Here is a 22709-nt window from a genome sequence, read left to right on the forward strand (position 1 = left end):
AGTGTTCTGGAGTTCTCTAAATATATGCTATCATATGGTTTATGTTTGTATCGTGTCATTTTCTAACTTAAGAATATTTTTTTAAAAGCTTAAAGTTCTCATTTTATAGAGAGGAAAGTTAAGGTATTGTGATCTCAAATGATTTATTTCAAGCCAAGAATTAAATTAGTAGAAGGGTCAGGATGATCTCCCAGTTCTTCTGCCTTGCAGACAGTCAGCTAAGGGACCTGTTTGTTTTTAGTTCTGTAGATGTGTTTTTCTTTAATACAGATAGGCATGACTGACTCAGAGACTACTTGGCTGCCATCACCACAGATTTCCAGTTCTTCTCCCTCCCAGTTTCATGGGAAGTTCACAGTTCCCCCTCTCTGAAAGTTAGTTCCAGTCATGTACCTTGCTTTGGCCAGTGAAATGGTAACAGAAGTGTGTGTGTCCCTTCTGGGGTGTGACTCCTTGCTGAGGTGAGCCCCAGAGCCTCGTGTTGAGCTGGCAGCATCAAAAGATAATGAAGTGTCAAGAAATAACAAGTGCTGGTGAGGACTTGGGGAAAAGGGAATCCCTCATTGGTGGGAATGTAAATGGGTGTAGCCACTGTGGAGAACAGTATGGAGGTTCCTCCATAAATTAAAAACAGAACTACCATACAATCCAGCAATTCCACTTCTGGGCATTTATCCAAAGGAGATGAAAACACTAACTCAGAAAGATACCTGCACCCCCACGTTCATAGCAGCATTATTTACAATAGCCAAGATATGGAAACAACCTAAGTATCCATCGATGGGTGAATGAATAAAGAAGATGTGGTCTGTATATACAATGGAATATTACTGAGCCATAAAAAAGGAAGAAATTCTGCCATTTGCAATAACATGGATGGACCTTGAGGGCATTATGCTAAATGAAATAAGTCAGGCAGAGAAAGACAAACATAGTATGTTCTTACTTACATGGGGGAATCTAAAAACAAAACAAAACAAAAAACATAGAATGGATTGGTGGTTGCCAGAGGCATGGTAAAATGGGTGAAGAGGGTCAAAAGATACAAACTTCCAGTTATAAAATAGATACATCCTCGGGATGTAATGTACAGCATGGTGAGTATAGCTAATAATACTGTATTGCATATTTGAAAGCTGCTAAAAGAGTAGATCTTAAAAGTTCTCATCACAGGAGAAAAAATTGTAACTGTGTATGGTGATGGATGTTAACTAGTCTTTTGTGATGATCATTTCCTAGTGTGTGTGTATATATATATATATATATATCGAATCATTATGTCATATACCTGAAACTGATGTAATGCTATACGTCAATTATATCTCAATAATAATGTGATTCTGACACAGGAACAGACAAATAAGCCAATGGAAGAGAATCAAGAGCTCACAAACAGAACCACAGAGGTTGAAACTTGATATATGATAAAGGTGGTACTGAAGTCCCATGGGGAAAGTATAAATTGTTTAATAAATTCTGTTGAGAGAAAAAAAAGATAATAAAGTCTCATCAACCTCCCTCCCAGGATGGAAGTAAGGATCAGAGCCCACTGATGTGAGAAAGAGAGAAATCTTTGTTGTTTAAGCCACTGAGATTCTGGGGTGTTCTATTATGGCTTCACACCTAGCTTATCCTGATGACAGACAAAGATGTCAACCAAGTGAGAAAACCAAAGGCCAAGAATTAAAGTGTGGTAAGAAAGGATTTAATTAAAAATCTAAAAAACAATTATAGTGTTTAATTTAGAAATTTCTAGTGACTTTGATATGAAAATCAATAAAGACAAGTTATTAAATATGAAAACATTTCCTCCTTGTATGTCTTCAGTTAAAATTCATCTAAGGAAATCAAGTAAAAAAAATAAATGAGATGTTATTGTGTTCAACTCAGAATCTGATTGTGAAAACCTAAACCTTAGACTATGGAAATGAGAATGGAACTCTGAATCTGCTGATCTTGAAGTGGGGGAAAGTCTGGAGTTGAGGATTTTCACGTGAAAAAAAACATGTGCATAACATCAATTTCCATCATGGTGAGGTAGAGATACTGTGTCTCTCCTAGAACAGATGGTTTGATTCCTTAATCCATCTCAATGTTCAGCATTTTCCCAAAAGATCCTAAGATGTCTAAGTTGAAGCAGATGCATATTTTTCTCCATCAATCCCGGTTGTCCTCTTGGCCGCATGCTTGTGGACCCTCCCCGGGGCTGGGAGAGCAAAGCCGCTCAGTGCAGACTCAGTCTATACCCCGCTTCTTCAGCCCAGTGACAGTGTGATGCCGGGCCTTTTATACGTAAGACAACAGGAATCGTACCCACAACCCACGGTCAAGGACGCTAGGATTTCTGCTCAGCATTTCCCAGAGTTCCCAGAAAAAAAAAAATGCCATCAGCTTAAATCCAAAACAACTTCAAAATAAAATTGAAGTGGCGTTTACTTGGTTTTTAACCTTAAAAAGAGAAGCACCCCAGGGATATATTTACCAAGCCCTCTATTATGTAGTTAATTATAGTAAATGTGGGTTTTTTGTGCCACATACAAGAAGACGCTGCCTGCTTCTCTTCCACATGGCACCTCACTAAACGCCCTGCTAACGCTCTGTCAGGACAAATAGCCATATGACAAAATGCATTAAAGTGCTGGCCAGCAGGGCCTACCTGCTCCAATTGCTGCTGCTGTTGTTTTTTGTTTGTTTGTTTGTTTTTTAATCAGAGGATGCTATTTAGTGTGCAAAGCTTAACATTGATAAGTATGATTCCAGCCACGGAGTAATGAGAATAATTGAACACAAAGTTTATTTAAGCATAAAACACGTTAAAAATGATTTGGTTGATTTGTGAGAGAGAAGAGTTTGGGTCTGAAGAGACGGATGGGGTGTTGGGGTTCCCCAGGTCTGCAAACAATACATGTGGTGGCCACGTGGCACAGCAGGGCTGGAGGACACAGGGGCGGGTGTGGGGAGGGGAGCAACACAGGTGCATCGAGGTCAGATGCTTCCAAACATCGGAGAGATTCCTTAGAGGGAGTCAAACCTTCCAATCACCGCTTCTCAATATCCGATATCGTTCCAACAGGCCCTTCTCTATAAAAACTATGATACAGAAACGGCACTGGTGGGACAGATTTCTCTGGTCAGATTTCCGACAGACTTGTCTAACCAGAATTTTTTCCTTCACCGTTTTTTCATGCGAACCAACGTTTCTAGTGACAACTATTTGGAAATTTTAGGCAAGATAAATGTTTTCCACAACTGGCTTTTAGAAGCCCAGTTGCATACCTTGAAAGAGGAGCATGGCATTTCCCTCTTTTCTGGAACCCTGACTGTTTGGGGCAGGTGGCATCACTTTGAGACAGTGGGCAATCTCAAATAGTTTTTGACTTAAGGGCACACACCTTTTATCCTACAGGGAGTTGAAGTAAGTAAATTACAGTACTTTATATAGCAACCTTGAGTTAATTATGAGGTCGTGCCTGATGTATAGACAAAATGCCATAATGAAATCTGGGTCATGATGAGAAGCAGTGTCCAAACTTGAAGTTCAATGGAAGAATTAGAGGCTGTGAACAGAGAGAGACATAGTAAGTCCTCTGAAAAAAAAATATATCTGTTTGACATGGATCAGACATCTTTGTGGTATTCCAATAAAGGAACCTACTTTCTTCATTGCCAAGAACCCACTTTCTCCAAATGGCCTGGACTCAGGCAGCAAAGTAGCGAAATTAACCCAAACTTTAGGAGAGTCCTGCTAACTTAGAGGGTACCAGGGACAGCTGGCAGATAAGGCTATTGCAGGAAACCTTGTTTGTTGGATCACACACCCCAGTCCCAGCTCAACCCAGGTAGACTTGGGGCCAGATCTAAGGCCAATATTTGGTACTTAAACGGCTGGATAACTTCCTTCTTTAAATATCACCTTCATCTATACAAGCAGCTCATGCAGCTCAATATCAAAAAAACAAACAACCCAATCCAAAAATGGGCAGAAGACCTAAATAGACATTTCTCCAAAGAAGACATACAGATTGCCACCAAACACATGAAAGGATGCTCAACATCACTAATCATTAGAGAAATGCAAATCAAAACCACAATGAGGTATCACCTCACACCGGTCAGAATGGTCATCATCAAAAAAATCTACAAACAATAAATGCTGGAGAGAGTGTGGTGAAAAGGGAACCCTCTTGCACTGTTGGTGGGAATGTAAATTGATACAGCCACTATGGAGAACAATATGGAGGTTCCTTAAAAAACTACATATAGAACTACCATGCAACCCAGCAATACCACCACTGGGCATATACCCTGAGAAAACCATAATTCAAAAAGAGTCATTTGCCACAGTGTTCACTGCAGTTCTATTTACAATAGCCAGGACATGGAAGCAACCTAAGTGTCCATCGACAGATGAATGGATAAAGATGTGGCACATATATACAATGGAATATTACTCAGCCATAAAAAGAAATTGAGTTATTTGTAGTGAGGTGGATGGACATAGAGCCGGTCATACAGAGTGAAGTAAGTCAGAAAGAGAAAAACAAATACCATATGCTAACACATATATATGGAATCTAAAAACAAAAAAAAATGGTCCTGAAGAACCTAGGGGCAGGACAGGAATAAAGACACAGATGTAGAGAATGGACTTGAGGACACAGGGAGGGGGAAGGGTAAGCTGGGACGAAGTGAGAGAGTAACACGGACACGTACACACTACCAAATGTAAAATAGATAGCTAGTGGGAAGCAGCCGCATAGCACAGGGAGATCAGCTCGGTGCTTTGCGACCACCTAGAGCTGTGGGAGGGTGGGAGGGAGACGCAAGAGGGAGGGGATATGGGGATATACACATGCATATAGCTGATTCACTTTGTTATACAGCAGAAACTACCACAACATTGTAAAGCAATTATACTCCAATAAAGATGTTTAAAAAAATCACTTTTAGATAAAAGAGCAGGGACCAAAAGGTTTAAAAACAAAAACCAAAATGATGCTAGAATTCCCTGGGCGTTTTCCTCCTCTCTGCTTCTTTCTGGAAGTCTCATAGATCAGTTGCTGACCGAGTGGGCCTCGCATAGGACTGTCTCCTTCTCAGGGTCAAGAGCTTCCTGTGTCCCCAGCTGCCGGCCCTGAACGGGAGTCGTGCTCACCTCTGCAGCTCTTGCCGTCCTCCTGCAGGGTCCCCGTCACGCAGCTGCACAGAGGCCCGTCCACCCGGCTCGTGCAGATCTGCTCACACCCTCCGTTGTCCTCACACCAGTCCAGCCCTGAAAAAGAGCCGCTGGACAAGTTACCTGCAGACAGTCCAGCTCTTCAACTCGTATCTAAGGGCAAGGCCTTAAAGAGAGGAGTGGAAGGAAAAAATCCCGGTACTGTCATGAGTTTTTAATAGTCCGTGAAAAGATTTCATTATGGAAGCGGGCAGGCTTCTCAAACTGGGGTCCCCAGACTGGCGTCCTCAAGCTCCTTGTTCACCAGATTCACATAGTAGGCAAAACACACCCCAGACTTAGCCCGAGCCTTCAAATCCCACTGTTTTAATCATTTATAGTGTGTTTTAGGGAACATACGTACTTTTTCTCCTAATAGGTCCCACTGAAATGATCTGTTCTTTAGGTTCCTTGGTGTAATCTGTGGCACTCCTGGAATTTTGAGGGCAATTCTGAAAGACAGAACACCGGAGGGAAAATTTCACACAGTTAAGCTGATAACTTATTCTTCACCACGTTTCCACCTCCAAAAGAGGCAGTGGCTCAGCCTGGAGCACTCATGCAGCTCAGATTAGTTAGAATCAATCCATTCTTGATCACTGAGCCCAGTGGGACTCGGGGCTTTATGTTGAACAGAATTAAATATATTCTCCACACTAGAAATAGATTCAGAGAGGCTCCCTTCCCAGGGAGGAGGATCCTGTATCAGATCAGACAATAATGTATGCAGCAGCATCTGTAAGTAGCTCTGACCATAATTCACATCTCGATTCGGCCAACACGGGGCGAGCATAAAGCTGCAATGTTAAAGGTTAGGGACCAGGTATAGTGCAATAAAATCTTAGGGACATGGCCGTACGTGGTGGGGATGTAAGCCTGGCATGGACCAGATGATTGGTTTGTCACCTCATCCCGTCAGCCCCTCCAGAGCCTCAGGCCTGGATGTGGATTTGGATGATCTGTGGGATAATCCCTGTCTAAAGGACGCCTGGATAAAGTGTATCCTGAGCCCGGGAGTTTGCTTCTGTGGTGGAGGGGAGCTTGGCCCCATCGCTCACCTCAGATGCAGGTGGCCTGGCTCCCTGAGACTCTGGCATATTGGTTCTCAGACAGGGTGAATTTTGCCCCCCGAGGGACACTGGGCAAAGTCAGGAGGCATTTTGGGGGTTGCAAGTGGGGAGGAGGTGAGACTGGGGTCTAGTGGGTAGAGGCCAGGGATGCTGCTAAACAAGCCTACAGAGCACAGGGCAGCCCTACAACAAAGAATCATTTGGTCCAAAATGTCTGTAAGTGCTGAGGTTTGAGAAACCCTGGTCTAGTGTTCGGCCAACAACAGACTGACATTTCTCAGTCAGATAAAAGGAGTAAATGGTCATCATTCTACCCTGCTGTCTTATTGTTCCAGCACAGATGACTGCCACTCCTAGGCTTCTGAAGATGGTTCCAATTCAGCCACTGCCAGGTGCAGTGAGTCCTAAAGAACTCTACAGAGCCACCGACGTTGGGATTCGTGACTCCCCACGTGGGGAAAACCGGAACTGAGAGAAATGAAGCTAAGCACTGAATTTTCATGCTCTCACTTACTATTTTACAGGAGTACTTTTCTGAATCACAGAGGGACACTGCGCAGTGCAGATGGACTTCATCGTAATCCCCGATGAACTTAAAGACGGTGACGTGGAAGCGACAGGTGAGGGAGACACCGTTTTCCTCGATGCCAATGGTGTTGTCTTTAATGTTCTGACACCTATTCGGAAAAAAGGGACTCTCTGCTTCACACTTTCATGTTGCATACAAAAACCATCATGAACGGTAAAAATGCCTTTGCGTTTGAAGGTGACCTCTGGAGTGTGTGGGTCTGTCATTTATTACGACTCCCTTATAGTTTCAATTTGTTGGAAAAGCATCAAATAGCACCTCAAATTAGGATCTTAACTGCAGCTAAAAACAAAATGACCACAGGGCCTGCACTCAGTTTCCCTACCCGCCAGTTTCTCATTCCTCCCCCTCACAATGCTGTGTTTTACTGATATCAGTTTAATAAACACAAGATGAGTCCTTACAACTTCTGTACTTTCTTCAGTTAATTATCGATTTTGGCAGGGGCCCCTTTTTCAAGCTCTATTGGGAAATCTCCCCACAGTGAGAACAGGTGGGAGCTGGAGAAGACGGACCAGCAGTCACAGATGAGCTGGACGATTGTTTTGATGTAGGGATTACTCCCTTCCCCTCTCCTTGTGGTACTGAGCCAACAGACAGGGACACAGGTATCTCGCCTCCACCTGTTAGAGTTTCTTAAATGGACCACAGTCTCTTATGCCCCAGGGTCTTTTCATGTACTGTTTCTCCCACCTGGAAGCCTCTCTGCACTTATTCCCCTGCTAACTAACCCTGCTCTTTCTCCAATGCCCATCTGTGGCTCCCCCTCCTATATAAACATGCCCTGACCAGGCAGGAACAGGTGGCTTCACCTGGATTTGCCAACAACACCCTGCTGAACCCCTGGGGTGCAGGAACCAAGGGGTAGTCCTCACTGTGTCTCCAGCACACTGGAGGGCACTCAGTAAGTATTTAAAAAGATGTGGTACATATCCACAATGGAATATTACTCAGCCATTAAAAAGAACGAAATAATGCCACTTGCAGCAACATGGATGGGCCTGGAGATTATCATACTAAGTGAAGTAAGTCAGACAGAGAAAGATAAATATCATATGATATTCTGCTTATATGTGGAGTCTAAAAAAAGTGATACAAACGAACTTATTTATAAAACAGAAATCGACTCACAGACTTAGAGAAAGAACTTATGGTTACCAGTGGGGAAAGGCTGGGGGCTAGGGATAGATTGGGAGTTTGGGGTTGACATGTACACGCTGCTATATTTAAAACAGATAACCCACAAGGACGTACTGTAAAACAATAAATAATGAAAAATAAATTTAAAGGAATACTTAGATGCTCTTTAGTCAAACTCACACAAATATTTGCCTGAGAAGCAATAAAAGCTATGACCCGTCTTTCAGCTCTGAGAGAACGTGTATGTGTATATATAAAGCTGTATTTTTACTTTTGAAACATTACGTACAGTATTAACTCTCAGAACCGTTTTGTTTGAAATATGGTATTAAAATTATACTTAATTTTTAGGCCAAAAAAATATCTATTTTTTAGACTGGATGAATCAGTGACTGAATGAATGAATTGTGCTTCCATGGCCAAGGTGGGCCCACTGCGGCCAAGAAGCTCTTTAAAAAGATCTTATCAAGATAAAAAGGGTGACTCTTTTCCTTATGTTTCCTTCCCCTGGCCCCCAGGATTCAATAGCTTCGTGATAAGGAAAATTAAAAATTGAAGTTATCCTTCAGCATTCCCACACCTATTCAGTTTGGTAGTTAGTCCATAAGGCAATAGTTTCCTAAATGCTTTGAAACAAAAACTTACTTGCCATACTTTTCCTTGTCACTGTGCCTCATTTGAATAATCTAAATTGGTTCAAGGATTCTACAATGTTCTCAGCCCTCCAGTCTTCACGCAGGACTTCCATCTTAACTAGACCCCCAACTCCCAGAGAGATGATTCGAGGTTTAAGTGTCAGAAAAACAGGAAGCAGAAGGGAGGGGCCTCGGGAAGCAGGGACAGGCTGGCTGGATGCCACCTTACGGGGACAAACAAACCGAGCACCAGAATCCTTTGTCCACTCGCAGAGGAACAACTGTCCTTTCCTCTGTCTGGGCACATGAAGAGAACAGAGAGGTGACCTTCGTGTGCCCAGACCTTGGCATCACTGGTAGATGGTGGTGGCGTCTCTGCCCCCAACGTAGCTGCAGAGGAGTGGCTGACCCCTCCCCCCAATTCTGATGCGGACCCACCCTGCTGCTCAGTCATTCCGCACTGAGCGGCAGTTTTCCCATAAGCTCACTGGAAAAAACCAATAACCACATCCCTCCAAGAAAGGTCAAGAGGACTCATGAATTAAATTCTCTCACCCGATGAAATTACCTCACACCCAACAACAGTTTAATTTGAAGACCTTCATGCAGACCCTGGGGGGAGCTGAGATTTATGAACCCGCTCACTCACTCTCCCTCTCTGGGTCAACTCTATTAAATACTATTTAAAAAATGCTAAATGCCACAGTGTCCTTCAAAGTGGGCCCAAGCCTGCCCACCCGGGTTTGTTGTACAGCGGCTCAGATCGTAGCTCTTTTACTTTGGGAAAGGACCACGGCTGGGGCAGGGGGAGGGGGAGGAAGGGAACAGATGAAGAAACGGAGACCTGTGATGTTAGGCGGAGCATCTGGGCCTGTTAAGACACCACATAGTCACCAAGTCCTTCCCTCTGCCTCTAGGGAGGCTAAAAATCAACTCAAAAAGATAGTGCCTTCATGAGGCCTTTGCTGAAAATCCCACTCTATGCCTCAGCAACGCAGGCCACAAGCCACACCTGGCCAGGTAGGGAGTTGATGCGTCTTGGTGCTTGAAAGATTTCTTCCTCTGCCCCTTGCTGGTTGGGTGTCCTTGGGTGAGCTGTGTACAGGCTCTGAGCCTGTTCATGTGCAAAATAGTGGCTGTTTATTGTTTGTCTGCCTAGAACCATACTCTTCTTCTTTGGGGGAACCATTCCTTCCTTCCCCAACTTTAAGGCTAATTACAGTATCCCTAGCACTCCCTGACCACTCCAGGGAGGGATGCTGACTCAGGCCTGGGATAGGGTTCAAGAAACACTACCCCCAAACCGGGCACCTTGACTATTTTAAGCTGAAGGAGTTTGAGAAAATGGCAGAACCAGGAAGGTCACTCTTCTCACCTGAAACAGGTCATAAAGCCCTTATGTGAGAGGTGCCCTCCCCATACCAGAAGGAAAGGAGCATCCTTATTTCTGAAGACAAAGGGACGCTGAGATGAATCTGAACAGTCTGGCTAAGATTCCCCGCAGCTTACTACAGTTACCACATACTCTTGACCTTCTCCACGACTGTCCACTCTTCATCAAACCGGGCATAACAATACTCAGCTTGAACTGTTTCTTTGAGTCTTCGTTTCCTTATGAAGACTCCCAGGTCACGTAAAACTTACATTAGATAAATGTTATGCTTTTTTCCTGTTAATCTGTCTTTGTCCATTTAATGTTCAGACCCAGCCAGGAACCCTAAGAGGGTCAAGACAAACTTTGTCCTCCCCAACACCAGGCAATTTAATGTTGCATCTCCTCCAAACAAGGCAGAGGAAATCCATCCAAGAAAGGCTAATCATACTCCTTCTCAGGGATTCCCTGAATTGGGGTTAGAAGGAATGCTCACTCCTTGGGGTTACAATGCTGAAAAAAATGCCAGTGTCTAACGAGGTCAATGAGAGAGAAAGAGACAGAGAGGGACAGTGACAGAGACAGAGAAACAGAGAGCAAGGGATAGAGGGAGGGAGGGAGTCTTGACAGCATCTGGCTTCCTGGACCCAATCATCCCTGAAGCCGCATCTACTTAACGTGATTTGGTTTTGTAACCATTAAGTGCCTTGCTTTTGCATAAACTAGTTTGAAACGGTCTCTACCACTTGTAAGAGAAAGAATTTTGATTAACATAGTCAACTGCTTTTAAGAATTATGGTACTGGGATGATGGAAATGTTCCAAAATGAGATTATGGTGATGGTAGCACTTCTCTGTAAATTTACTAAAAATCATTGAATTTTACACTTAGAGCAAGTACATTATATTGTATATAAATTATGTATGCAATAAACCTGTTAAAAAAGTATTGTTGGGCTTCCCTGGTGGCGCGGTGGTTGAGAATCCGCCTGCCGATGGCAGGGGACACGGGTTCGTGCCCCGGTCCGGGAAGATCCCACATGCCGCGGAGCGGCTGGGCCCGTGAGCCACGGCCGCTGAGCCTGCGCGTCCGGAGCCTGTGCTCCGCAACGGGAGAGGCCACGACAGTGAGAGGCCCGCGTACCGCAAAAAAAAAAAAAAAAAAAAAAGTATTGCTGCTTGACAAAACTAGTAAGTGTTTTTATAAAACAAAGATAATTATCATGGTTGTTGTTTGGTCCACAGTCTTTTCTTTTTTTCATTCAGCCATTCATTTATTCATTCATTCAACAATTTTGTTGCATAACCACTCTGTTTCAGGAAATATGCTAGGTGCTAGGCATATACTGGTATGTAAAAAAAAAAAAAGTTTATAAGCTACTATTCTAATCCCTTTTTAATTTTCATAGATGTCCTATTCACCAACCTTTAGTTATTCTCCTTACATCCTTTCGTTTGCAGATAATCCACATTCAACTCAGATTGAAATTCAAAGTAGGCAGGACAGAATGCCCTCTTGGGTCACATTGAGAGTAAAGCATTTTGTAGTTAATGGAACTGGTGATCTACCACTAAATTGCTGTGTGATTTTAAGCACCGCTTGATTCCCTAAGCCTTAGCCTTCTCATCTGTAAAATGGGGCTTATAATATCTACCTCATACGTTGTCGTCAGGATTAGATAGTTCTTGGGTGCAAAATGCTGGCCCTGTAGGTCGTCAACAAATGTTAGTTCCCATTCTCTTCCCTAAAAAACAATGTAGACAAATCTAAATACTAAAGGCTCTGAGACTGTCCTCCGAGAAGAGGCTACCCACCCTTCTTCAATGATGAAGTATCGGAGCTTGTCATTGCTGTCGCGGGAGGGGGTGGCGTAGCATTTGTTCAGCGTCAGAATCAGATGCGTGGAATCGGCTCCAACCACAAAGACCCCTACATACAGCACATCTCGAGTCGTCAGCACCACTTCGCCCTGGCGGTATGGATGTTTGTAGGACGCATTTTTGTAGAGCGCCATCTTGGTGGTGAAGCTGCCTTCTTGGGTTGGAACTGTCAGGTTAATGACGCTACAAGGGAAACAGTCATAAGTCGGGGAACCCCAAGCAACGTTATCTGTTCAATTACTTACCGTTTTCCAAGCTGAAAATGCAGAGGGAAGGCCAAGCAGAGAGTAGTAAAGTCTAATAATTAAATTTAAATAATTAAATCTAATTTTAATTAAAATTAAAAATTCAATTCCTCAGCACCTCTCTCCCCCTGGCACATTTCATGTGCTCAGTGGCCACATACAGCTACTGTATTGGACAGTACTGATCTAGGACATTCCCATCACTGTAGAAAGTTCTATCGAACAATGCTGGTCTAAGGCATCTAGGTTCAGAAAATATGAATTATTCTCTCCCTAGTGCTTCAAAGACAGATGCTAGCAGTTTTGACTGTGCTAACCTTCACTGTCAAGGAAAAGACAGAGCAACGTGCACAGCCCATGAGATTCTCTACCTTAGCATAGGCTTCACGACAGAGTCCAAGGAGATCTTGATATCCAGCTCATAAGCACATGAAAATTCCACACTGATCGTCCTGTCCCTGGTGATGATGTTGCCAGTATTGTTGGCACTTTCTATCCAAATGGTGTTTTTATACATGATATGAGTGGCATTGGACTGCAAAGCAAAGGGAGGTCAGAAATCATTAAATCTGGGCGTGAGTATGTGGCTTGCATTTCAAATCCACGGGCCGGAAAGTGGAAAAATGGCTTCATTTCACATATAACCCAGAGGCCAATATAAATCAGGATGGAGCTAGTCTCAGCACTTACTAGAAAAAAAAAGTATTACAATAGATGTCAACAGCACCCTTCAGTCTGATAACCTTGAACGCCCACGGAGGGTGATTTCATGTACCACTGAATTCTAAGTACAACCAGTCCCCAGTTATCTGTGGGAACCCAAGCTGGGGACAGCATGAAGTATTGCCATCCTGAGGTAATATATATCTTCTCTTTCGAGTCTTAATTCAAAATCCAGCCTCCGCCAAATCTTGTACCAGACATGCCCACAAGTACCAAGATGAACACACGCATGTTTCACCGTCTTGCACCTTTCACTCCCTGATAAAAAGTGTTAATGAACACAGTTATCAAAAAAAGACAGTAGGAAGGCACAGGAGGAAGAGAAGTGAGATGCTTTGCTAACCTATGAATTGGATAACCCGACACAAAATGTTGTGACCTTGCTGTATTTCTGCAGCCAACTGTTAAGTGATGTCTGGGACACCCTTACACCCTGAAATAGCTGAACCCAGCTGTCTTTACCTGGAAAAACAACAGAAGCATGAGAGAGGTAAAAAACGTGTCAACATGCAGGGCAAAGGATGACAGCAGACAGTGCAAACCAGGGAAGGAAGCATGTCACCTATTTTGCTTTCATTTCAACCACTGAGCACCCAATGATTATTTTCCTGCTGTCCTTCATTTCGCGCATGGCTTTTGCTGTTTTCCAAGGAGCATGTTTCTAAGTCGAACCCCTGAAGTTGGCTTCAGAACAATCAATGTGCAAACACCTGGAGCTGTCACCACCTCAGCCAGGTGAGCTTTCCTGCCCTCATTCCTCACCTGCACAATGTTTCCACAGTTCCCTTTGGTGTTGTTGATCTGAAAGGAGATAAAGTCCTCTCCCTCAATGCCGGTGCACTGCCTGTCATTGATCCGCACACCCTCCCTCTCGAAGCCGAGCTGGAAGAGTTTGCACTTAGATATGGACACTTCCATCTGGGCAGCCTTGCAGGTCACCTCTGCGTCAATGATGTCGTGGGAGTCTGTGGGGAAACAGTCATTATGAAAGGCACGTCAGTGGGAGTTGGTCTTCCTGTGTGGGTGGGCGAAGCACCCCATTCTCTTAAGAAGAGGCTGATGGTCTTCACACAGAGGCTGCAGCATTTCTAATGAAGCTCTGATCAAACTAAATGAGTATATGAAGTCATTCAAAGCAATAACTTGGGCAATGCTAGGGCCTCTTTTTTTTTTTTTTTTGGCCATGCCGTGCGGCATGTGGGATCTTAGTTCCCCAACCAGGGATCGAACCCACGCCCCCTGCATTGGAAGCGAGGAGTCTTAACCCCTGGACCACCAGGGAAGTCCCCAGAGAGCCTTTTTTTTAAGATGAAAATGCTATACAAAGCGTCTTTGATCTTTTCTTCCTAAACCCAGGATTTCCGCCCCACTTCGGTGGTAGCTACTGTCCGTAAGCTCCATACCGCATCTGGCTCACTGTGGCCTGGCTAAAGAACGTGCCCCAAGTGAGGGCAGCCCTGGTCAGGCCACTCCACAGCCCAGCTGGTACCCAGGCCAGCACTAGGAGCTCTTGTTTTTTGAAATGGAATGCACCCATGGACATTTTCCGTGAATACACAAACACAGGCTAATAAGCACTAAAGAAACAGAGAAACGTTTTTATCTGCTTAGGTGAAGCCTTTGAACAGCACATGTGGTCCCCTTCTGTGGAGCCTTCTGGTCAACCAGGCTTTCATTCTCTCATGATGCTAAACGTGGCATGTGCCTTCTGAGTTCCTCGGTTCAGCCAAGGACACGGAGCTGGGAAGCAAAGCAGGTCCCCCACAAGCTGACAAAACGAGTGTGCTCTTGGCCAGGGGACAAGGCCATTCCTACCTTAAGGGGACTCCTACCTGGAGTCCTAGTTGTTTGCCGTTTGCTTCAACATTTCTGTTTTCTTCAGGACCCACCGAAAAGCTTCGGGCCAGATAAAGCTGGCTTTAAACACGTCTTACAGCACCTGGCACTCTCGTCCTGATTCTTTCATGTTTTCGTCAAACCACCTTATCTCCCTGTGAGTCTAAAAGATCAATTTGGATCGCTCTGATGTTGAACATGGCCTCAGATGGAGCTGGCTGATTCTATGCATGTCCAAATTTGCGTGTTATCATTTATTGAAGAAAAGGATGTAGCTACAAGGAAACGAACATTAGCCTGCTTTGAAGAGGTCGGGTTCCTTCCTTGTTCTGCTTAAATGCTCAGGAAAGCTTCGTTAACTTGGGTTTCTAACCCACAGTGTGGCACGTGCGGGCTCCCACCCGAAAGCCTTCCTACGTGGCTGCCGGGCGTCTCCCGCGGGGCCTGTCTGGCTGGGGGTGGGGTGGCGGCAGCTGTCACTCACTGTTTCCGTAGGGAGGGGGCTCCATGCAGCCACACAGCTCCCCTCCGTTTTCCAGCTCACAGGTTCGATTGGGACAGTCCGCCCCCAGACAGGGATCTTCAACCACTCCTGCTAAAAAGGAAAACAAACAGAAACACAACTTGATTTTCACACCAGTGCACGGCAGCATGTGGTCACGCTCTGGACTCGCCACTTCAGTGGACCTGGTGTGGTCAGACGGCAGATGCGAATCAACAGACAGGGCAGCCTTCCGGGAAAAAATGACGATAGCTAGTAATTGGGTCCTTGCTATGTGCTTCATGCTTTGGTGGCATTACCTCTCCCAACCCTTACAAGCTCTGCCAGCTAAGTATCGTAACTTGGCATCACAGCTGAAATGCACCCAAGGTCACACACAGGCGAAGGTAAGTGGGGAAGATGGAATACACAGACACGCTTAACTGCCAGGACATCCCGAGATTGCTGCACTTCCTGCTCTGTACCACAAGCATATGCATTGGTATCGTTATATTTATATAAAGAGTAGGGTCCAAGCCATTTACCTCTAGATTCCCAGCACCCAGCCACCTCATAGTAGATGCTCAACAAATACTTGTCAACAATGAAGATTTTAGGGCCAGTAAGGTCCCAGAGAGGTCCCTCAAACCAGGGCTTCTTAGTCTTTTTTTGATTCATGGTCCAGCTACCCCACAAACTTCTACTTAATTATCTACACACAACTCACCAGCATTGAGTTAGAATAATGGTACTGTTTTACCAACAAGGGGAAAACTCTAAGTAAAATACAAATGTATGTGAAGTGTCATCACCAACAGATTATAAACAATATTTCTGTAGCAGATGAGCCCATAGGCCACCTGTGAGCGCGTCAACATCTCAGTTTGAGAACTGCTAATTGAGAGCATTTCTTTTAGACACTCACTTCTTTTTTTTTTTTGAGTTCTTTATTTTTTTTCCATAGGCCACCTGTGAGCGCGTCAACATCTCAGTTTGAGAACTGCTAATTGAGAGCATTTCTTTTAGACACTCACTTCTTTTTTTTTTTTTTGAGTTCTTTATTTTATTCTTGATATGAGTTTGTTTTCTGATGATTTGACTCAATATAACAAAAGCAAATTTCACTTACATATTTCAGGTGTTATTCCTAATTGTTTTCCCTTGGAAAATTTTAATTTTTAAAGTTTTGTCAAATTGCCATGCCAAAAAAAAAAAAAAATCAAGTAGTACCGAGAAGCTTAAAGTGAAAAATAGCAGTCCCTTGCCTAGGCCCTCTCCACTTCCCAATTATTTTTCTTGGTCATTTTAAAAGTCTTTTGGTGGTTTCTTCGGATATTTAACTCTATGTTTGTAAATGGTAAGCGAAAACTGTTTTCATTTAATTTTTACTTTTATCAAAATAATACTGGTAAAAAGTCAAATAATGCTGTATTGAAGAATGGCAATCCCATGTCCCAATCTTCTTATCTTCCAGTTCTAATGCTTCTGAGACAACTATTTTAAATCTTTTAATTCTTCTAGTTTTTACAACCATATTTCGAAATATCACAGTGTACTATTTTTCTTGATTTTTCAGTGTTAGATCTCTATCGACTTCCTTTTAGAGAAGATTAGGATTTAGTAGACACTCACTTCTTTATTTAAAGACTGTCTCCCTATCCAGGTGTAATAATCCTCCTCATCGTCATGGCATACGATGGTGAGTGTTGAGGAAACAGCAATGATTCAATCCCAGCATGAGCCAAGTTCTCTTCAAGAGTTCAAAAACAAAACAAAACCCCTGAGCTATCCCATAGCTGCAGATGCTTCTCCCCACCCTCTGCTAAGTAACTATTGTAATACGTGGGAGGACAAGTATGGCGTAGCATCAGCCTGTCTTAATTCCTAGAAAGAAGACTGAAGGAAAACCATCAGCATCAGTTAAATACACTTACTTTTTAAAGGCTTCCTTTTGTAAAGACCCTTTTTCTTGCCCAGTGGGTTCAGCACCTAACACAGTGCTAAGCACACAACAGCCACTCCATGAATGTGCTGGTTGATTAACACAATATGAAAACCACCCAAGAGAATAAGGGAAAGAAAGTGTGGAGGTTACAGCTTCCAGGAAGGAAAGAACCTCACTTACAAACATGGTGGTCCACCTACCACTTGGCAAATACAACATGCCCAATTCAGAGGGAAGTTTTAAGGTTAAAAGCAAAAATTCATACTTAAAAAAAAAAATCCAGACAATTTTTAAAGTTCAAAACAGTTAAGGTTTTTTAAAGTATTGTTTATTAACAGAACAGGGCAAAATATTGAAGTTATCAAACAAACTATTTCTGTTGATTGCTAACAGAGACCAGTCATTTGCTTGTTAAGAGTTTCTGAAATCACTGAATGCATATTTTAATGAACCACATTGTTTTCAGGTTCTGAATTAAGTGCATCCCTACTCTTGCTCAGGTTTGGTCTGCAAATTTACTGTTGTGCACGCTCAGTCTTGGAATGAACAGGGCCAGTTTTCATGGCGGTACCTGTACGCACATTGCGTTGGTGGTGCATGTCGAGGGACAGGCACATATCCTGTCGGCCGCGATGTCATACTGCATTCATGGGACAGATTGATCATTATGTATATGCACACACATATATGGATATGACAAATTTATGTGTGATTATGTACATATTTATTTGCTCCATGTATTTGATTAACATGGTAAGAAAATGAACAAAGAGAATAATGGATAACGCAGATCAAAATAGTATTCTTACTACAGAAAAAAAATGCAAGAATCTACAGATCTTTATTTTATCAATAATATATGTGTAATCCCTTTATGAATCCAACCATGGCTTCCTTGCAACCAGGCAGATACAGCCAGCTCAATTCCAACTCAACTTGCCACTTGCCATGTGCCTTCTCTTTCTGATCTGGGCTCTGACCCATGTTAAGGGAGCCATGTTAAGTAGAGCTGAGTTTGGGGCACTGAAATCAATCAGGAATCCTATACTCTCTCCGGCTATCTTAAAGTCACTAACTACACTGGTTCTCCTCCAACCCAGAGAACCTCACCTTCCCCAGCTGGTGTTCCAAATTCCATAACTGGTCAGGCACTTAGAGGGGAGTCAGGCTCCACTGAAAATGTGCCCCATGAAATCTGCTACAGCTCACAGCTCTCCACCCTCCAACCCTGGAAGCAGATCTATGGGTCGAGATGCAGACCAGCCAGCCAGCCCTGGACACAGTGATGCCATTGGCAAAGCTGTGCTTTCAACTTAGAAAAGAGGCTGCAGAAATAAAATAATTCTCTTACAGCAATTCTCTTTCTCAATCCACTCGGTGCTGAGGATCCCGAAGGAGCGGCAGGACTCCCCGTAGGCAGCCAGGGAGCCGCACAGCTGGTACTTCTTGTGGTTGTAGCAGCCGTCCAGGTAGCAGGACTCGTAGAAGGGAAGGGGGTCGAGCAGCCCATAGCAGGGCTGGAAGAAGCCCTTCATGTCCGTGAGCTTCAGGCAGTAGCCGTCGCCCTGCATCTTCTGGATGTGCACGTTGTCACACATGGCCGCGTACTGGGAGAACTGCAGCTCGTTGCAGCTGGGGGCGAGAGATCTGGTCAGGGTAGGAAGCAAAACCAGGCATCCAAGATGGCCAGTGAAAGGGCAGACCATGGCAGTGCCCTTTTTAGCTAACCCAGAAGTTAGTGTGGGATGCTGATCCCAACACTAACAGACTATGTAACAGACCTTAGGAAAGTCAAGGTAATTTCTATTGTTACACCACTGGGATAAGTGAGGGTAAAATAAAATGATGGACTCGTAGCCAAAGTGTCAGACAAAAGGTAGATATTGATATAATAACCATTAACCTTTGATATAACTGATACAGTAACTATTAATGGGTGTTCATATAATAGCAACCACCACCAATAATAATAATAGTTACTATCACTATTAATAATAATAGCAATGACAGTTGGTAGAATTAAAGATTTGAAAGGAAGTCCAGAAACTTCTCAACCAGTTCCAGTTTAGCTCTCAGAGACCAAAAGTAAAATCATCACAAGAAAATTGGTGTCAGGCTGAAATCGTTTATAAAGGAAGAAAAAAAGGAAGAAATGAAGGGAAAGGAAGCTTAAACAGACTCATAATTCCTTAGGAGGAACTGAATCTTGCTCACCTTTGGAAGCCCCAGAATAGCTTAAATGTGCAAAGTAGTCATTTTTCTAACTGTGGGCCCTAGAAGTGACATTTTAGAGAAAGCATCACATTAGGAATCCTGGAATCTAATCCTGGCTTTGCCACTTATAGGACACCCTCACGTAAATCATTCCACTCTAGCCTCTGTTTCACCTAGAAAAGAGACTGGACCAGATGGTGTCCAAGGTTCTTTCCAGCTCTGGGTCCCATAATTCACAGGATAGTTAAATTTATGGCACATTTTTCAGTTTACACCTGCAGAAGGGTCAAAGAGGGTCTGGAGCTTCATTTTCACATCTGGGAATGTAGCTGATGTTTGGCGTATTAAAGCTCAAGGGGACAGAACCACTGTATAAGCAAAGAAATGCCAGGAAAGAGAAGCATATCTATAGATCCTGAGAGGAATTAACATAATTCAGCAGCCCAGAAGGGCCCTAAATTAAACACCTTTGGAGTAACTTGTTTAGCTCATTCTATGTCAGCTGGCCAGAGAGGGGCCTGATAATAACCTCGTGGACTTCTGCTTTTAAAAAGGCTTTCTTGGGCTTCCCTGGTGGCGCAGCGGTTGCGCGTCCGCCTGCCGATGCAGGGGAACTGGGTTCGCGCCCCGGTCTGGGAAGATCCCACGTGCCGCGGAGCGGCTGGGCCCGTGAGCCATGGCCGCTGAGCCTGCGTGTCCGGAGCCTGTGCCCCGCAACGGGAGAGGCCACAACAGAGGGAGGCCCACGTACCACACACACACACACACACAAAAAAAAAAAAAAAAAAAAAAAGGCTTTCTTGATTCCCACCAACTTCTACCTGCACAAAACCAAGCCTCTGGTAAGAGTCACAGACACGCCGTCTCAGCACTGGGGAGCAAGGGATAGCCCTCATCTCCTGGGTTAAATCTTAATCCCACCCCCCAGCAGGGGTGCCCAGCTGCGGTCGGGCAGCTGGCCAAGGTTTCAGAATTCTAATCTTGCGCACGCTCTTCTGTTTAGCCGAGGGCTGGATGACACAGAAACTTAGACCTTTATCATCTAAGCCTAGTTCCTCCCTCTGCTGCGTTCAAGAAACTGCTGTGCCTGTTTGTATGTTGAAAACTCCAAAGACCTTCAGCTTAGCTCTTTGTAGGAGTCCGGAAGGGTGATGCTGTACCAAGTCCCTTCCTCAGCAACACCCGTCACGGACGTGGGAGGACTGGGGCCCTTGAGTCTAGCGGCTGGAGGTTCTCACCTCTTCTGCATGCCATTGGTTTTCCAGCTCTGGGCCAGCACCACGCTGCTCACCACAGGCCTCCCCCGCAGGGTCACGTAATCATCGGTTAAGTCCCCATTGAAGTTGCCACAAAGGCCACACACTTTGTTCTGCAGCCTCTCACTGATGCTGATTTTTATGACGTTGAAACCATTGTAGTATATCTGGATGTCAGGGCTGGTGTCGATCACCAGGAACCCCTCGCTGCTGTAGATTTTGGTTGCCAACCCAGTTATAAACGGAACATTCACTTGTGTGCCATTCACCTGTCAAAGGAGAAAGAAAAAGTATATGACCCTCAAAGCAGGGGCTGGCAAACATTTACTGTAAAGGGCCAGAGTAAATATTTTAGGCTTTGCGGCCCATATGATGTCTGTCAACTCTGTCCTCGTGGCAGGAAAGCTGCCAGAGACAATAGTAACTAAACGAGTGAGGCTGTGTTCCGCTAAAGCTTTATTTACAAAAAGAGGCAGCAAGGAGACTTGGCTGAATTTCATATTTTGCTGACCCCTGCCCTAGAATTTGAGTACTCACTCATCTAACTGTCCACACTTCCCCCCAAAGAAGCAAAATATGGAGGCAGAGAGATATAAAAAAAGAATGATGGAAAAGTATAACTCACAACAAATGGCTGGATTTTCGTATAAAACTTTCGCTAGCATAAACCAATTACTGAAAACGAAATCCCAATCCTGTGCTAAGGAGGGTCTAACACAGTTAAAATGAACCTGGGGATCATTGCTATGTTAATTGTTTTCTTGTTTATAATGTTGAAACAGGAGGTACCCTCCCAGAGGTCCTATAGGCAGAGTATTTTCTCCATTTGTCATTTTCTTGCTTTATAACAGTTTCTTTTTTTCTTAGCCCTTAGGACAGAACATAACATGCCTTTCCTGTACTTACAAAATAAATTCTTCTCCCCCCCACCAGGTTATTAGTAACTTTCATGTCTTAAAAAAAGCAGAAGCCTTTAAAAAATATGATTCTTTACTATTTTGGTGGCTTGGGGGTACTTTATTCAGCACAATGTCAGTTTTGCTCTCACGTGGTCCCTTTTCACTTTCTGGCTGCTGTATTCTGGACCAATGCAGTTGTGTCTATGTGGGCCAATTTGCAAAAGGAATTGGAGTGTCAAAAACAGTAGCAGCTTTCACTGACGTTAAAAACCGGTATTAAAATCCAGACTTTTCCTTTTAAGCCTGCAGAATACTGCCGGTCTTTTCCCCAATGCTGGATACTAAGCTCTTTGATGACTCTTCAAATAAAGATACTCCCAGTGCACAATTATCTGAGCCGGTGGTAGAAAGCAAATACAGTAACACTCAATTCCAAAAATGCTCCTATGCGTGTGCTGGCTCTCTCCCTGGCCCTCCCTAGCTGGAACCGCAACCCGGGGTAGGGGGTGCTGACTCCATGGTTCTGGTCTGTCTGCTCTGAACAGCCTGGTTTAGCTGAGAGGCTGGGGGTCACCACCACTAGTTCCGAGCAGATTATCTTCTTAAATGGAGGGATGAGAGGAATGCAAGTTGGAGAGGTGTATTAGTTACGGGGGTGGGTTGGAGATTCACATTTATTTATATACGGGTCTAAGATTCACAAGAAACCAGGCAGCAGGCCAAGGGAAGGGCCAACGTAAGAGAAATCCACCATATCCCTCCTCTGTTTTCTTTCCCTTGGTGTGTCATTAGGGGGCGCTCTCATAGCGAGGGACGATCCCTCCCTGCCGTTTTTGTTTGTTTAACACCTTTATTGGAGTATAATTGCTTTACAATGGTGTGTTAGTTTCTGCTGTATAACAGAGTGAATCAGTTATACATATATCCCTATATCTCCACCCTCTTGCATCTCCCTCCCGTTTTTATTTAGGTAGCTGTGTTTATAGGCAAACGCTTGCCTTCTCTCAGTTTCTAGAAAGGATGGCAGAGACCAAAGAGTGGGTCTTGGTACAGGTAGGCAGAGCCAAGAATAATTTTAAAGGCTCTTAAAAACAAATGAGGTGCTTTTTGGAAATTAATTCAGAGTAAAAGTTGACTTAGCTACCATTTTATCACCTGAGGCTCTATCAGCACCCACACCGACCTCATAGCCCTGAAACACTGTACATT

The 22709-nt window shown here is 44.0% G+C and overlaps 1 protein-coding gene and 1 long non-coding RNA gene across 21 annotated transcripts in view; one reads left to right on the plus strand and one right to left on the minus strand.

Annotated features, from left to right (window-relative positions):
- Positions 1-22709, plus strand: part of LOC102993987 (uncharacterized) — a 94345-nt gene that overhangs the window by 71291 nt on the left and 345 nt on the right. For 4 of the 5 annotated variants that reach the window (XR_008619657.1, XR_003683578.2, XR_003683575.2 and 1 more), the window contains one exon: positions 6810-6889. This is a non-coding gene — a long non-coding RNA (uncharacterized lncRNA). Of the gene's footprint in view, positions 1-6809; positions 6906-22709 lie in introns of those variants that run through there. The other variant, XR_003683576.1, reaches the window with a different exon arrangement.
- The window catches only part of TECTA (tectorin alpha), an 87381-nt gene that overhangs the window by 3012 nt on the left and 61660 nt on the right, over positions 1-22709 (minus strand). For 8 of the 16 annotated variants that reach the window (XM_028501053.1, XM_028501052.1, XM_028501051.1 and 5 more), the window contains 10 exons: positions 20584-20870; positions 18483-18763; positions 15190-15300; positions 13632-13834; positions 12518-12681; positions 11836-12084; positions 6800-6962; positions 5580-5667; positions 5156-5272; positions 2834-3557 (listed from right to left, as the gene is read on the minus strand). In XM_028501053.1, the coding sequence (XP_028356854.1) occupies positions 3457-3557; positions 5156-5272; positions 5580-5667; positions 6800-6962; positions 11836-12084; positions 12518-12681; positions 13632-13834; positions 15190-15300; positions 18483-18763; positions 20584-20870 (1764 nt within the window). In that variant the 3' untranslated portion in view covers positions 2834-3456. Of the gene's footprint in view, positions 1-2833; positions 3558-5155; positions 5343-5579; positions 5668-6799; positions 6963-11835; positions 12085-12517; positions 12682-13631; positions 14981-15189; positions 15301-18482; positions 18764-20583; positions 20871-22709 lie in introns of those variants that run through there. The other 8 variants (XR_003683572.2, XM_028501049.1, XM_028501050.1 and 5 more) reach the window with 7 other exon arrangements.

Source organism: Physeter macrocephalus, chromosome 16 (genome assembly GCF_002837175.3).
Source record: "Physeter macrocephalus isolate SW-GA chromosome 16, ASM283717v5, whole genome shotgun sequence".
Taxonomy (NCBI): Eukaryota; Metazoa; Chordata; class Mammalia; order Artiodactyla; family Physeteridae; genus Physeter; species Physeter macrocephalus.